The sequence below is a fragment of the Trematomus bernacchii genome, unplaced genomic scaffold (assembly GCF_902827165.1).
Source record: "Trematomus bernacchii unplaced genomic scaffold, fTreBer1.1, whole genome shotgun sequence".
NCBI lineage: Eukaryota > Metazoa > Chordata > Actinopteri > Perciformes > Nototheniidae > Trematomus > Trematomus bernacchii.
The window spans coordinates 188,268-204,897 of NW_022987771.1; the positions used below are offsets into that span (position 1 = coordinate 188,268).

General features: G+C 38.6%; 1 protein-coding gene across 5 annotated transcripts in view; it reads left to right on the forward strand.

Moving 5' to 3' along the window:
* LOC117496951 (interferon-induced very large GTPase 1-like) overlaps positions 1-16,630 on the forward strand; it is a 59,213-nt gene that overhangs the window by 15,398 nt on the left and 27,185 nt on the right. For 4 of the 5 annotated variants that reach the window (XM_034148821.1, XM_034148822.1, XM_034148824.1 and 1 more), the window contains 6 exons: positions 8,828-8,909; positions 10,135-10,204; positions 10,331-10,412; positions 14,070-14,151; positions 14,246-14,452; positions 14,615-14,739. In XM_034148821.1, the coding sequence (XP_034004712.1) occupies positions 8,828-8,909; positions 10,135-10,204; positions 10,331-10,412; positions 14,070-14,151; positions 14,246-14,452; positions 14,615-14,739 (648 nt within the window). Of the gene's footprint in view, positions 1-7,620; positions 7,935-8,827; positions 8,910-10,134; positions 10,205-10,330; positions 10,413-14,069; positions 14,152-14,245; positions 14,453-14,614; positions 14,740-16,630 lie in introns of those variants that run through there. The other variant, XM_034148828.1, reaches the window with a different exon arrangement.

Genomic DNA, 16,630 nt, shown 5'->3' on the forward strand with positions numbered 1-16,630 from the left:
GTCCCACTGCGGGGAAATGTACAGTGTTACAGCAAAAGTGGCATAGCAGGTAAAAAAGGCAACCAATACATGGCAACAAAATATTATATGTTATATATATATATATATATATATATATATATATATATATATATATATTAAAGTATTGAGACCTTATAACAATTAAATGCTAGGACATTTATAAAAACATATGCTTTTACATAAAATGACTATTGCACAGTAACATTGCAAACAAGTGTATATTTTTTCCTTTTCAAGTGGATGTTTCCTTAAACCATGCATAATATATATCTTGGATATGATTGATCATGACAGACATGAACGATAGTTTCTTTCAATGTTCACCTATCACTGCCAATGTCAAACAGTGTATTGCATTTTTATAAACCTGCTGTAATTTGATACAAATTATGTCTCAATCCCTTCTATCAAATCCTTTCACTGACAATTCCATTGCAATCTGCCAATTAGATTTGTATATCTCTTAATTTGATTCTAGTGTCGTTGAAGGATCTGGATCCATCTATTAGACCAGCTGTTTAATAATTGACTGCCCATCATAGTTGTAGTTTAATAAACTATAGGAAAGGAAAAATGTTATAATAAATGTTGATCCATGCTTATGAATGTTTAATAATCAATTAAGGCTTTTATATGTATTGTTTTTATTTTCTACAGAGAAGCAGCTAGAGAAGTTTTTGGAGGATCTGGAGTTGGATCACCACTACAGAGAGAAGCTGTCCCTAAGCACACTTCTGAGGATTGACCAGAATACCTTTACAGATGAACCTGCCAAATGTAATTCGGATCTTCCATGGTATTTTCTGAAGAAACTAATGATGGTTAATGTGACAGCTAGGAATGTGAAATATACACCTGCACACAAGTCCAACTGTGAGGATCACACAGATGGTCTTGATGATTTAGACAAAAAAACACCTTCAGTTGAAACACTGAATCCCCTTGACATAATCACTGCTCTCTTCCTGTGCTCTGATGGTTTTGTACAGCAGGAAATGGCCCTCAAAATGTCCATGTGTCAGTTTTCCGTGCCTCTGTTGCTTCCCAACTTTGACACAAAGCAGTGCACACTCATGCTTTGGGCCATGAGAGACATTGTTAAAAAGTACAGACCTCCGTCACTTTTAGAATCCAAGGGATTTATTGAAGAGAGAATTGTTGTCTCTGAACTTCCAATGATATCTTTTGTGAGACTGGGTGAGTGCTCCTTGTCCAAGTCAGAGATCCTCAATAAGCTTCTGAGCAACTCTCAGCAGAACCATGACACCTTTGTTCACCGTAACATGGAGTCTGGTGACAGTCCAAGGAGAATATCCAATGGATTGGTTGAAATGACTTGGTACCTCCCTTGTGGGAACAAAAACATGGACGTCTTCAGCGAGCCAGTTGCTGTAGCTAACCTTCGTGGAGACATTGCTTCATCTCAAACACAATTTTCTTTCTTGTGTCAGACATCTGCAGCAGTTTTTGTGTTCTTTGATGCTTTGGACTCTGAGTGTGAGCTGCTAACCAACCAACAACACAAGGCACAGATCTTCTTGGTGGGTAACCGTCAAAGCAAGGATTTCAAATCAGATGCTGTAAAAAAGGTAGCAACCAAGTTGAGCTTAACCAAGAGCAACATCCTTTTGAAAGATAAGCACATAAATGATGCAAACTTTGTCAAAGATTTGCAGGAAAAAGTCAGCAATGCATTTGAAAACACAAAGGTGAAGATGGGAATTGAGAAGATGGCTGACATTGCCCATGAACATGGAATCTCTGTTGATGAAGACTCTCCAGACTGCCAGAATGCGAAGAAAAATGGATGTGGTGAACAGTGTCCGTTCTGCCAAGCGCCCTGTGAGGCAGGAGGAAGAGCCCACAAGGAGCACTTCACTTTACTTCATCGACCACAGGGTCTGGGTCAATCTACATGGGATGAGACACAAAAACTCCCGATGGACATATGTTCTTCCTCTGTGAACAGTGACAAGCGTTTTCGCTGCAGTGCTTCAAAGGATGGATGGCATCCTTACAAGTCTTACACAGACATTTATCCGGACTGGAAAATCCCACCAGATGCAAGCCTCCAGGCATCAGACTACTGGAAATATGTAATGGCAAAGTTCAATGATGAGTTTGCAGAAGCATACGATGCAAAGCCTGCTGATATTCCTGCAGGTTGGACAGAAATCACAAAGAAGCGAGCAGAGGCAAGCCTCAAAGAGTCATTTTCTATCAAATGAGAAACTACAAGCTTTGTGCTCACAGAGGGTCACGTCCTCCTCATTATAGTCATCATCCTCTCATGTATATTTAGATTACACTTGATTCATATGAAGAGAAGCACACAGAGTAACATGCTGTTTGTGAGATGGCAAGATCTAACAACTTCCAAGGAATTTGTAAACGTTTCAGTTTGATTAAATCAGACTTTGTATCCTACTTCTTTGGTTGTTATTGTAGTATCAATTAATCAAATTCGATTTGTTAAACGCGTTACACTACTCCGTTACCGACAAAAGTAATATTATTACACCCAACTCTGAGTGTAATGCACTTTAATAAAAAACAGGCGAACTGCAAGTAAGTCAAATACAATCATTGAACGGTTGATGCAGACCATGTGAACGATTTGTGTAAGAGAATGTCAGCAATGTGATGAGAACTCAGAGATGGCTTTTATTGCACATGCCTCTGGCTTGATAAAGTTCCTTTAGCATGTGAGACTGCCAAGAATGCGGATGCCAAACCTGAAGAATCCTTCCTTGAATACAAGGAAGTTTGTCTTGCAGAAGACAGAAACCTGATTACCCAGCAGCTGTAGTTCCTGCATCAAACTATGCATGTCAAAACAAGCTTGCAATCGTTTTGAATTGTGCTGTTGTGTCCTCTGAGGTCATCCTGATCATGTGATACTGGCCTTTAAGAGGGCAGGATAACGTCTGGACCATATATTGGTCAGTTGCCGACAGAGTTGGGTGTAACGCGTTACTGTAATAATATTACTTTTGTCGGTAACGGAGTAGTGTAACGCGTTACTTTTATAATTCAGTAATCACACTACAGTTACTAACATTGCCCCGACACGCGTTACTTCGTTACTTTTATAAAATCAGTCATAATCACACTGACAGACAAGAGGGGTTTTCGCCGCAGGTTTATATGTACGTAATCTGCGCGACTTGCGCGTCCACATCTCCACGTGCAGTGCTGCATAAACATGGCTGAGTCAGCGATAACTTTCGAGGGGTGGAGGTATGCCCATTATTTTGAGTTCGTCCGAAGAATAGACAGGAATGTGACGGTGAGGTGCAAACTGTGTCCAGGCCAGAAGCTGTTATCCACTGCTGTAAACACCACGTCAAACCTCAACAAACACCTGCAAAGAACACATGCTAAGGTGAAGCTAATAGCTAAGGACCGGACCCCCAAACCCAGAGTGAGGATGTTGTGAGTGCGCCACCGCCGACTCCGAAGCAGCACAAATTAGAATTTGGAGGACCGGTAACCAAAGCAGAGATGGACAGGCTTGTAGCATCCTTCATAGTAGAGGTAATGTTGCCCATTTGCACAGTGGAATCACCATCGCATCGTTCAGAGATATACTGCGCAAAATACAGATAGCAGGAGACAGAGGACAGCCATAGTCAGAGCTATCTGGATCAGTCTTATGCGACAATGGAAACTGAACTAAAGAGAACATTTGAAACTTTAGCAGTCTGCGTGATCTGCCTGTAGGGAGGGGCTGGCCGGCCCTGCGAGTAAAGTAACGAGTAAAGTAACGAGTTACTTTATGTAGAGAGTAACGAAGTAGTGTAATATATTACTTTTTAAAAAAGTAATATGTAATATGTAATATATTACTTTTTTTTAGTAACGACCCCATCTCTGGTTGCCGATTAGTGTCCTCCTTGAGTCTCGGCAGGTTGTTTACTGGCCCAGAGTTCTCTGTGAAAATGTAAGATTGAAGTGACTACATTAACTTATGTTCTTAAGTTAGACGGACAACAAATGCTGTATTCACAGTGCCTCGGTAGCAGTAGGTTAAGGTAAAGAATGAAGCGCTGGTGGCTGGCTGCAGTCAAACCCCACTTCAGTCATTTTAGACTGTGATCTTCATTTTTTAATCCATTTTAACAAGGTTGCAAAAACTAAATGTTTCCAACTGAGAAACATTGCCAGGATTAGAGCAGTTGCCACTCAGAATGCTGCTGAAATGGTTTTACATGCTTTGATTTCTAGCGGCTTGGACTATAGCAATTCTCTTTTTACTTGTCCCTCTTAAAACATCTTTTAAATAATTGCAATTAATTCCGAATGCTGCAGTCAGGATATAACAAACAAAACAGAGATCACATTTCCCCTCTGCTGGCATCACTGTACTGGTTACCGGTGTCTTACAGAATTGATTTTAAAGTGCTTTTAATGATTGACAAGACTTCACATAACCTTACCCCTCGATACTGTACATCAATGACTGCCTTTCATTCATGCAGACTCGCTTAGACTAGAAGACCATATTTGCTACATTAATTTATGGTCTTAAATTAGACAAACAAAATCATCTGTTCAAAGTGCATTGATAGCAGTAGGTCAATGTACAGAATGAAGCACTGTGAATCCTGATTGGAGGGCAGGCCCCTTCCAAAAAACACAAGTAATCTGACCCATTCTATCTGAATGGTTCTGCTAACCCTGCTTCACCATCCATTCCCTATCTGTACCATGGTTGGCACTTCAAAAGCTCCAAACTATGGTGAACTGGCTTTGCTTCCAGGAACAGAAGGAAGCAAGTGAAGCTGAGACAAGTCTTCTGATTTGATGTAAGGAACAGTCTCAGCAAATACACATGGCAAGCACAGGAAGGAAAAGTAAGTGAGTCACGAAAGCCTTTGTCGATTTGTCCTTCCACCAAGGTGAATACCGATATCCTTTATTAGGCCTAGATATTTAGTCGTGGCACCATCACAAGAATTAAGGAATTAACTGGCCTGCAGAGTAACGTAGCTCCCACAGGGGAACCAGTTCACATCAGCCCACACTAAGTACACTAGTAGGGGTTGCTCTAGTATCTCACCCTCAACTGTTATGAGAGGCCCAGGAGTAGGTTAAGCACCCTCTCTGGTAGAAAATATCTTGTTGTAAGAGTGTTAGTTACTTAGTCAGTTGGGTAGAAAGGAGGAGGAGAAGGTTATAAGAAAGGATTCTCGCATGTATTGGTCTTTATCAATGCCAATTCCTTTTTTACAACGGTTCCAAGGTACCAAGAATAACGAAATTGCGTAATTGTGCTCGTGCAACGGAGTAGCATAAAAGAAGGGACTTCAAATGTGTCAAAAGCACATTTAAAAAGTGTTCACCCCTCTCCTGTTGTTTCACATAGTATGTGGTTCTGAATAACGTTCCTGAGAACTGGTTACATCAGGTTTCAACAGGAAATAAATGCTATTTAATCTGAGGTTGGAAATCCCCTTAATTTTAATTTATGCAAAATCTCCTCAAAGCATAATATGGTCGTGAGTAAGCAAGTTATTATCATGGCAACACCCTTTTTAGTTTCCTTAAATGTTCACCTGTTAATAATGCCATGTCACAGAATTAGGATCATGTTCATTAACTTGCTTTTTTCAGATGCAAAATAGAGTTTCTCTTTCTGAGCTAACACCTACTTGACTGTAGTGCAAGATATTATTCCAGATTTTATAAATAATAGAACCTTACATAACCTTACCCCTCCATACTGTACATCAATGACTGCCTTTCATTCATAACCAGACTCGCTTAGACTAGAAGACCATATTCGCTACATTAATTTATGGTCTTAAATTAGACAAACAAAATAATCTGTATTCAAAGTGCATTGATAGCAGTAGGTCAATGTACAGAATGAAGCACTCTGAATCCTGATTGGAGGGCAGGCCCCTTCCAAAAAACACAAGTAATCCGACCCATTCTATCTGAATGGTTCTGCTGACCCTGCTTCACCATCCATTCCCTATCTGTATCATGGTTGGCACTTCAAAAGCTCCAAACTATGGTGAACTGGCTTTGCTTCCAGGAACAGAAGGAAGCAAGTGAAGCTGAGACAAGTCTTCTGATTTGATGTAAGGAACAGTCTCAGCAAATACACATGGTAAGCACAGGAAGGAAAAGTAAGTGAGTCACGAAAGCCTTTGTCGATTTGTCCTTCCACCAAGGTGAATACCGATATCCTTTATTAGGCCTAGATATTTAGTCGTGGCACCATCACAAGAATTAGGGAATGAACTGGCCTGCAGAGTAACGTAGCTCCCACAGGGGAACCAGTTCACATCAGCCCACACTAAGTACACTAGTAGGGGTTGCTCTAGTATCTCACCCTCAACTGTTATGAGAGGCCCAGGAGTAGGTTAAGCACCCTCTCTGGTAGAAAATATCCTGTTGTAAGAGTGTTAGTTACTTAGTCAGTTGGGTAGAAAGGAGGAGGAGAAGGTTATAAGAAAGGATTCTAGCATGTATTGGTCTTTATCAATGCCAATTCCTTTTTTACAATGGTTCCAAGGTACCAAGAATAACGAAATTGCGTAATTGTGCTCGTGCAACGGAGTAGCATAAAAGAAGGGACTTCAAATGTGTCAAAAGCACATTTAAAAAGTGTTCACCCCTCTCCTGTTGTTTCACATAGTATGTGGTTCTGAATAACGTTCCTGAGAACTGGTTACATCAGGTTTCAACAGGAAATAAATGCTATTTAATCTGAGGTTGGAAATCCCCTTATGTTTAATTTATGCAAAATCTCCTCAAAGCATAATATGCTCGTGACAACACCCTTTTTAGTTTCCTTAAATGTTCACCTGTTAATAATGCCATGTCACAGAATTAGGATCATGTTCATTAACTTGCTTTTTTCAGATGCAAAATAGAGTTTCTTTCCACTTCTTTCAAGACCTTTACAGAAAATGACATTGCTATTAAATTGTTTCATTTGCACACTTAAAAAAACTAGGTAAGATGGTGTTGTGCAAGCCAATTGTTTTGTAATGAAGGAGACAACAATTTCCTTGCTCTGTTGAACATCTGATGTTAATATGTATTTGTTAACGGAATCATTCTCAGAAACCCATTTTAATACTGCTGTCAGTTCCTCATAACAGATACCTGATAATGGCTGAAAGGCGTTTGCTACAGGGGCGCTGTTTGGCTTTGTAAGATATACCCAACAATAAAGTCTGCACACAACAAAAACGAAAGCAGACTAGTACTAAGACACACGGTATTTTATCTTATTGGAATATGAATAGCAGTACAGTCTATAAGAGTCAAAAAAGGCCACAGGAGTATCAAAGACCCCCATCACCCCAGCAACAAACTGTTCTGTCTGCTGCCGTCTGGCAGGCAGGCGGTACCGCAGCATCCGGACTAAAACCACCAGACTCAGGGACAGTTTCATCCCACAGGCCAAAAGACTATTTTACACCTGAGCTTGCACTATATTTATTTTTGATTGTTGTTTTTTATTAAAAAAAATGGTATATCTTAAAAATTGCACTGTTGAGGAACTTGTGATCTAAGTTTTTCATACATTACATAATTACACCGTAGTTTGTTATGATGTTATGACAATAAACCTTTGAATTTTGAATCTTGAGATTAAAGCTCTCTTGTTGTTTTCAGAGAGAAGCTGTTTTCACAATCATGACCTAGAGCGGGTTGACTGAAAATAATTATTCAGAAAGGGAGGATACCAAACAATACGTTTCTTTTTCAAGGAAATAAAATGCAAAGTGGCTTCCCAAGGCAGTATAAAAGGAGACACCTCTCATAGGCACTTGCATTGGCAGAGAAGGGCAGGGCTGTGTACTTGCAGAGCTTTATACTACTATACACTGCAGATGAAAGCTCTGGATACAAGAACAGATTTACGTGTTACCATGGTTCATCTACAAAAGGTAGGAAAGCATTTCTTTGTCTTTCATTGAAATACTTTTTAAATGATGGCTTCACATGGTCTCAAACAGAAGCATAACTCATCAGTTTCAGTAATCTATCAGGCTGCAGAGTTCACATGGCTGTTTGATCTGTGGTGTTCAGGTGTTGTGTTGAATGGTTTTCAAGTACTGTACTTGAGTATGTATATGAGGTACCTGTACTTCACTTGAGTATTTCACTTTGTGCTACTATATACTTTACTTCACTTAATTTTGGAGGCAATTTGTAACTTTTTACTCAACAATATGTATTTCACAGTTTTAGATAGCTGCTCTGCAGACGTTGAATAATAATACAGAATACAAAATAAACTAATAAACCATCATGTATTATTATATGATAGGCACCCAGCAGTATATATCAAGATATACAAAATGAACCCAACCTCTACCAAGTGCAACATTGACATTAATTGACATTAATACATTCATTATTACTAATTATAATACAATTATTTTTAAATATGAAAATGGGCCTTACTGCACAATGAGTATACTTTCACGTATTGTACTTGAAGTATCTTTTGATGTCTTTTGTAATTTTACTAGGGTAACATTTTGAATAAAGGACTTTTACTTGTTACAGAGGATTTTTACATTGTAGTAATGGTACTTTTACTTAAGTAAAAGATCTACTTCTTACACCTCTGGTTATTTCCTATTACTTTCAGTGGTAAACTGTTTGGATAATCTGAACGGTGTGGGATTGCTGAGGGTGTATCAAAAATGGAGTACACTGATAAGGAGGTAAACCGTTAAATGACAATACATTTACAAATACATGTCACATAAGCTATTGTTAATATACATAATAAACAGAATGTAAACATACTGTAATGTTCTCACTTACCAAGGAACATCATGAAGAAACAGATCCCTCTCCTGACCCGTGCTGTGAGGAAGGAAAGAACACTCCAGCAGCACCACAGTCTGACCGTAAGTGTGACTGTCAATAACTGACCTAATGTTATAAATATATACGCGTGATATGTAAAGATTCCTGGGTGTAGACTACAGTTAGATTACTCCTGTGAAACAAACAGCCGCAGTTTGACTGTTGATAACGCCGAAACTGTCACTGGCACTGATTCATAGGACTGAGTGTAGCCTACCATCAGATTCACAAAGATTGCAGACAATGGAAATCAAAGCGAAGCAATCTCGATATCTGTCTTCACAGGTAAATCTGAAAATGTAATCAATCACACCTGTTTCTGGATCTTTTGGATAATTATATATGGCTATATATTTTTTTGCCTTTCCTTGTCAGTCAAACTTTAAAACTTTAAAATGCTTTAAAATGCTGACAAACATTGGTGGAACATTACTTTTTTAAGTTTTACTGAAAGCTTTCTGTTTTTCCCCTCAGAGCCCAGCACTCATGTTCAGAATAAAGATAGGGCTCGATATATGGTTAACTATTGCAGTAGGCGATCGATGTCCTTAGATGAGAGTAACATCTACGTCACTTCAGGGCGAAAATTACGGCCCCGCCCACTTTTGGGGGAAACAACACTGTCATTTGAATGGCGATCAAGCCTGAAGCCACGGAGCTCTTCTTTTACTGTCCTTTTTTCTTAGAGGAAGTACAGAAAAACGTAACTCTGGATTTGTTTTCATGTTTGAGGTGCAATAAACGACACAGCAGCTTTTTGGCATGATAAAACAATTATTTTCCGCCTCGCTCATGAAAGTAACAGCTGGCGAAATTACGGCCTCGCCTACTGATTTGAATTTAACCATATATCGAGCCCGATCGTCGATTTCAAATGATTTAATGTAATTGTTTGCCTGACTGGCCATCGTAATCGGGCTCTTTGAAGATCCAAAAATCCACGGTTTTAATACATCTCTGATCGGATTGGCAAAAACTTCAGAATTTGTATTGACCGCCATTCAAATGACAGCGTTGTTTTCCCCCAAAAGTGGGCCGGGCCGTCATTTTCGCCCGGAAGTGACGTAGGTGTTACTCTCATCTATTGACTTCAATACATCATTTTTCCTAAAGAAGGTCCCATGGAGGTCCACCGGAAAGGGAGGGACTTCCTTATGTGCCCTTTTGTGCATTTGAGCCCCGTCCCCTCTCATCCTCTCCATGTGCCTGGTGTAGAATCTACATTAGATTAGATGTTGTAACACAGTTCTTTTCTAACACTTTCAGTGAGACGCTGTTTGAAGAATCTTGTGGGATGGCTGAGAGTGTTTCTGCAATGGATAACCCTGATGTGGAGGTAAATAATTAAATTACAATAGAATTACAAGAGAAATATTGTCATATATTTAAGTATTGTGAATATGGCATGATTCATGTATTGATTAGAATTCAAAAATTCAACATATTCTTCCTAATTACCTAGGAACATTATGGAGTATCAGATTCCTTCCCTGACCCGTGCTGTGAGGAAGGAAAGAACACTCCAGCAGCACCAGAGTCCGAACGTAAGTGTGACTGTTAATAACTGATTTAATATAATAAATATATACCTGCTGTGGAGATACTGAGAGGTACTTTTATATAAAGTGAAGAGCTACAGTGTTCTGGTACACACTATTGTACACTATTTTACTTACTGGTAAATATACACTTTTGTATTAATATTTACTGAGTACTTCTTTCAGCACAGGTAAAAAGTATAATGAAATGCGTAATAGTTAAATTAACAACCTGGTCTCACCAGAATGCGTGACTCCACCACGACTCCTTAACACCGCAGTGCGTGGTGGAGTCACGAACTTTGCTACATTTACGTGTCTGCACCACGCAAACAACCCCAATGTAAAGTGAATGAGGCTCCTTTGTCGTGGTGCACACACGCATTTCTACAACGTCCAACATTGAGCTTTTATTCTATAAAACGTTTTTAAAATCTACTTTATAGCTTGTAGTAACTCACGGGAAGCTTCTTTTATTTTATTTGTATTCATAATAATTTTTATTTTTCGTCAGAATGTATTATGGTGCATTATTCACCAATTTTTGTTCTCAAAAACAGTGCATTGTGTGTAATACAACTGTGATTTTTATTAAATGAGTTAGTTTTTAAGGAAGGCCAGAGCTTCAGCTGTGTCAAATAGATTGTTCCCTTTAGTTAACGTTATTTAAAAGATAATTATATTCCTATTTGATCAAGTCCTCTTTATTGTATTACGGAGAGCAATGTGAGCGTCCATTCCCATTAGATAACGGAGGATTTTACACCCGGAAGTAAGTATTCTCCTTCCTGTCGATTGATTTTATTTACAGTGATATCTGCACTGCTCATCAACTCAAAAACACCAGATCATCCTTGTTAATTACACAACATTGATTGGTTTAAATTGTGTGCAATGCTTTTGTATTTTCCCATTTCGATTCGGAGAAACAAATATTTGTTCGTCGTGTGTGGATGGCAGAAGACACTACACTACCCAGAATCCTCAGCTATGGGACTACACCATGTGCTTAGAACGTGTCCTACCCCCCCCCCCCCCCCCCCCCCCCCCCCCCCCCCTCCTTAGGTCACAGGCTCCTCCAACAGTGCAACCCTACGTCCATTTATATATACAGTCTATGAGTGCAACACAATAAAACAGATACACAGACAAAATAGTGCAAGTAAATACAAAAAGAAAAATAGTCAAATAGTAAAAAGTGAAATAGTGCAATAAGAGTCTATATACAAGTGATTGGAATATGATATATTAGATAAATAATTTCTAAGTAGCAGCCAGATGAATGTTATGGATGTTGTTTCAAAGTTCAGGTGTTTAATAGTCTTATGGCCTGTGGGATGAAGCTATCCCTGAGTCTGGTGGTTTTAGTTAGTTAGTTCTGCGGTACCGCCTGCCAGACGGCAGCAGACAGAACAGTTTGTGGCTGGGGTGATGGGGGTCTTTTATAATCCTGAGGGCATTCTTTAAGGTTAACCTGGTATTTTTACTCCACTACATTTATTTGAGTTACTTTACAGATTTGGATTAATGATGTGAAATATAAACAACCCTTAAATCAGACTTTAGTTACACCTGAGTAAAATTCAGTGAATTCAGCCAACAATCAGGCGAGATATTTGGTAGTGGGTGCTTGAGAAGATTAAATATTTATCTGCAGATCCCTATAAAGCATATTCATTACTCGTTATTCTCTACTAATAGTTCATTAAAAACTGTATATAATGGCTATTTTGCACATCCCTTTCAAGATTTCAAGATTTTCTAAGGTTTATTGACATATCATATACACAACTACGGTGTAGTTATGCAATGAATGAAAAACTTGGGTCACAGGTTCCTCAACAGTGTATTACAAGACATCTATCGATACCTGTGTACCTCCACCATTAAACATATTCTGCACCTTTCTTATACTATCTACATACATCTTATAAGAGTATAATTAATATGTATAATATCAGTTAAAATAAGTGAAGAAAAAGGCATTTTAAAACAGTCATTAAAAAGCAACACAATCTACCTGCATTACAATTACTCTAAACGTGTAATAACGTGCTTTAACCAGTAGGAGGTGCGGGTTAAAAAGCTGTCAAGTTTACAGTGTTAACAAAATAAAATATACTGCTGTTTCTGGTTTAGTTTACGACGGATATATTCTGTTATTGTTTTGATATTTGTAACACAAAAGCGATGTAAAAAACCCACAGCAAGACAGAAAAGAAGGTCTTAACATGACCCAGCGGTCTAGTAGTTAATAAAAAACAATAATATCAAAACAAATTATTACTACTAACTTTATTGTGAAATTAAAACCGAACGGTAAAAGAATAGTTTCCGGTCTATTCTGAGCCCGATCTCTGTAGATAAATAAAGAACTACGACAGATGTGTAATGTTTAATGCAGCCAAACCATTCATTACAATGCATTCATGTGATGACTTTCAAAGAGTAAAGCAAGCACTGCTGAATAAAGTATGATTTTATCTTTTACGAAACGTTTTTTTTTCCATATGGAATGCAGTTGGAGGTCAACCAATCACAGAGCTTGAGGCAAAGCAGAACAATAGCTGAGGATTCTGGGTAGTGTAGTGTCTTCGGCCATCCTAAACTCTGAACACATATTTGTTTCTCCGAATCGAAGGGGAAAATTACAAAAGCATTGCACACAATTTAAACCAATCAATGTTGTGTAATTAACAAGGATACTCTGGTGTTTTTGAGTTGATGAGTAGTGCAGATATCACTGTAAAATCAATCGACAGGAAGGAGAATACTTACTTCCGGGTGTAAAATCCTCCGTTATCCAATGGGAATGGAGGCTCACATTGCTCTCTGTGTCCGTAATACAATAAAGGGGACATGATCAAATAGGAATATAATTATCTTTTAAATAACGTTAACTAAAGGGAACAATCTATTTGACACAGCTGAAGCTCTGGCCTTCCTTAAAAACTAACTCATTTAATAAAAATCACAGTTGTATTACACACAACGCACTGTTTTTTGAGAACAAAAATTCGTAACTAATGCACCATAATACATTCTGACGAAAAATAAAAATGATTATGAATACAAATAAAATAAAAGAAGCCTCCCGTGAGTGACTACAAGCAATAAAGTAGATTTTAAAAACGTTTTATAGAATAAAAGCTCACTGCGGGACGTTGTAGAAATGCGTGTGTGCACCACGACAAAGGAGCCTCATTCACTTTACATTGGGGTTGTTTGCGTGGTGCAGACACGTAAATGTAGCAAAGTTCGTGACTCCACCACGCACTGCGGTGTTAAGGAGTCGTGGTGGAGTCACGCATTCTGGTGAGACCAGGTTGTAAATTAAGGTTAGAATAGCTGACCCCTCCCGCGCGGGGAAGCATAAGTATTTATACATTTTCCTGCCCTCCCCTGTGAGCGTCACAGGATATGTGGTTCTAAGTAATATGATTGATCATGACAGCACCCATTCTGATTTTTATTAAATGATCACCTATGCATAATGCCAATGTCCAATCTCAGTGCAAAGAACATTTTCATCAACCTGCTGTATTCTGATACAAAGAAATGTCTCTATCCACCTCTTTAAGGTTATTTAACCAACAATTGTTAATATAGTATGACTCGTTCAAAATAGAATGCAAACATACTGTAATGTTCTCAATTACCAAGGAACATCATGAAGAAACAGATCCCTCTCCTGACCCGTGCTGTGAGGAAGGAAAGAACACTCCAGCAACACCACAGTCTGACCGTAAGTGTGACTGTCAATAACTGACCTAATGTTATAAATATATACGCAGTGATATGTAAAGATACTGAGATGTACTTTTCTTGTCTTATGACAGATGTTCCTCCACCAGGGAAAGTAGCTGGGTGTAGACTACAGTTAGATTACTCTGGCTGTGAAACAAACAGCGGCAGTTTGACTGTTGATAACGCAGAAACTGTCACGGTTAAGGCACTGATTCACGGGACTGAGTGTACCATCAGTTTCAAAAAGATTGCAGACAATGGAAATCAAAGCGAAGCAACCTCGCTATCTGTCTTCACAGGTAAATCTGAAAATGTAATCAATGCCACCTGTTTCTGGATCTTTTGGATAAATATATATGGCTTGTTTTTTGGCCTTTCCTTGTCAGTCAAACAGCACTTTAAAATGCTGACAAACATTCATTTTTTAAGTTTTACTGAAAGCTTTCTGTTTTTCCCCTCAGAGCCCAGCACTCCTGTTCAGAATAAAGTCTATCAGCTCAGCAGGGAGTTAGAGCCTCTGCATCCTGAGCCACCTGCTGCTGAACTTGATGAAGTGGAGAGTAACAATGCAACGTGGTGCAGTGAGGTTGGAAAGCCAACTGCACCATCTGCCCCCAAAGGTCAGTCAAATATAATCGTTATTGCATGGTTTACTATAAAAACAAAAGAGGCAAAACAAAACTAAAAGATGTACTTACTGTAAGATGATAACGTTAAATAATTGAGCGGTTTAGAACTCTGCCACATCAGCCCATAAATGTGTATCTCCATAAGCTTGTGCTAGGGAATTGTAGTCTTTCTTTTTAATTGACTCTAGAGGTCGCCACTGGGTGAAAATATTATTTTGGCATTCTGCACAAAACAAATTGTAATGGGAATCTTTAATAAAAGTTAGCCGGATAAAAAAGGTTCAGCCTTTGAAAACTACATTCTAATTGTGAATGTTAATTTGCCTTATTCTGAGACTGGCACCAGAGAGATAACTTAGCTTACTGGTCTTTCCAGCATGTTTGTTTCGGTCATAAAAAGAATCAGACTTCTTGATCTGGGTGGTGTCTCCAGAACTTTTGCCATTAACCAGGATCAATGAAGTGCATTTCAGTTTATGATCAATACATGTATGTCCAGGTATATGGTTTCTTTGAATGCAATTCCATTCTGGTCTTTCTTGCAAAGTCGTAGATCCATCTGCTCCAGAACTCCGTTATGCATTTCACTTGCTGCCAACAGTGTTTTGGCTCTGAATATTGCAGATGGATTTAACCTGGTGGTAACATTGGTTTGACCTTGAGCTGGAGCAAGTGGTCGAGTGATAGAGGTTCAAAGTCATTTGGAACATTTGGCACTGTAGTTATGTGTGTCGGCTGTTGATCATTTTGACACGCACATAACTGTTGAAGGGCTTTCATCATCAAGTGTTGTCAAGTTGGCCAAAGTCATTGACTCTGACATGTATGGTGGTAGCTCTGGCGTAACTCTGTCTTTTGGAAATCTGACATGTTTTGCTCTTTTGCATTTCTATGCGTGCACCTGCACTTTCTGTTGCAAAACTACTTTCTTTAAAACCATCAGTGCATGTCTTTTGATGAAATCAACCAAAACTAGAAACATTGAATTTTTTATTTTGTTTGAATCTATGAATTTGCAGTTCTACACTTTTCCCTGAGTTTAAAGGAAGGTATCAATATTTTCCATTGAGTTAAAATATCCTTAAAGAAAAATAGTGTAATTGAGCAGTGCTTTTCTATCTTCACTGTTAATGGCATTCCAATTTGACCTTTCTCCAAACAAGCTGCTGCAAAAGAGTTCATTTCCATAGTTCTCTTCGAGCAATCTCTTGGCTTTCTCGTCCTTTTTAGAATTCATTTATTGAAACCTTCCCACCAAGTCTTTAGCTTGGACAAACATCTCAATCAATGGAAGGTACTCTAATTTATATTCTTTAAAGATGGGTATTTCTCTGGATGGATGTAATGTTAAGCGTTGCTCCTTTGTCAGCATTTCAGTGATTTTGATTTGGTGCTGCATTACTTAAATCGAGTCACTCTTTCTTTGCTATTCGATTGTGACTTGGCTGGAGTTTGGCTTTATGGTTTTTTTCTTGTTCCTTCATTATGAACATCAGCATTTTCATCTGGTTGACCAGTACAGTATTGCTCCACCACAGCAAATATATTATCATCCTCCACCATACTCCAGGGCTTCCATGGTTGTTATTGTATCAGTTTGAAGCTCAAGCTTTTCCATTACCGCTCTAAGATTAGTTTTTATTGCTTCAAGGTTAGCTTCTTGTTTTTCAAGCAAATGCAACTTTCTCAGCAACAGCCTTTCTTCATGTTAATGAAGCTGTCATATATATATTACTGCCAGTATAGCACACATGATGCTTACTGCTAATCTGGCTCACACATTTTCTGTATGCGTACTTATCAGAATCAAAATCAGAATTCCTTTATTAGTCCCACTGCGGGGAAATG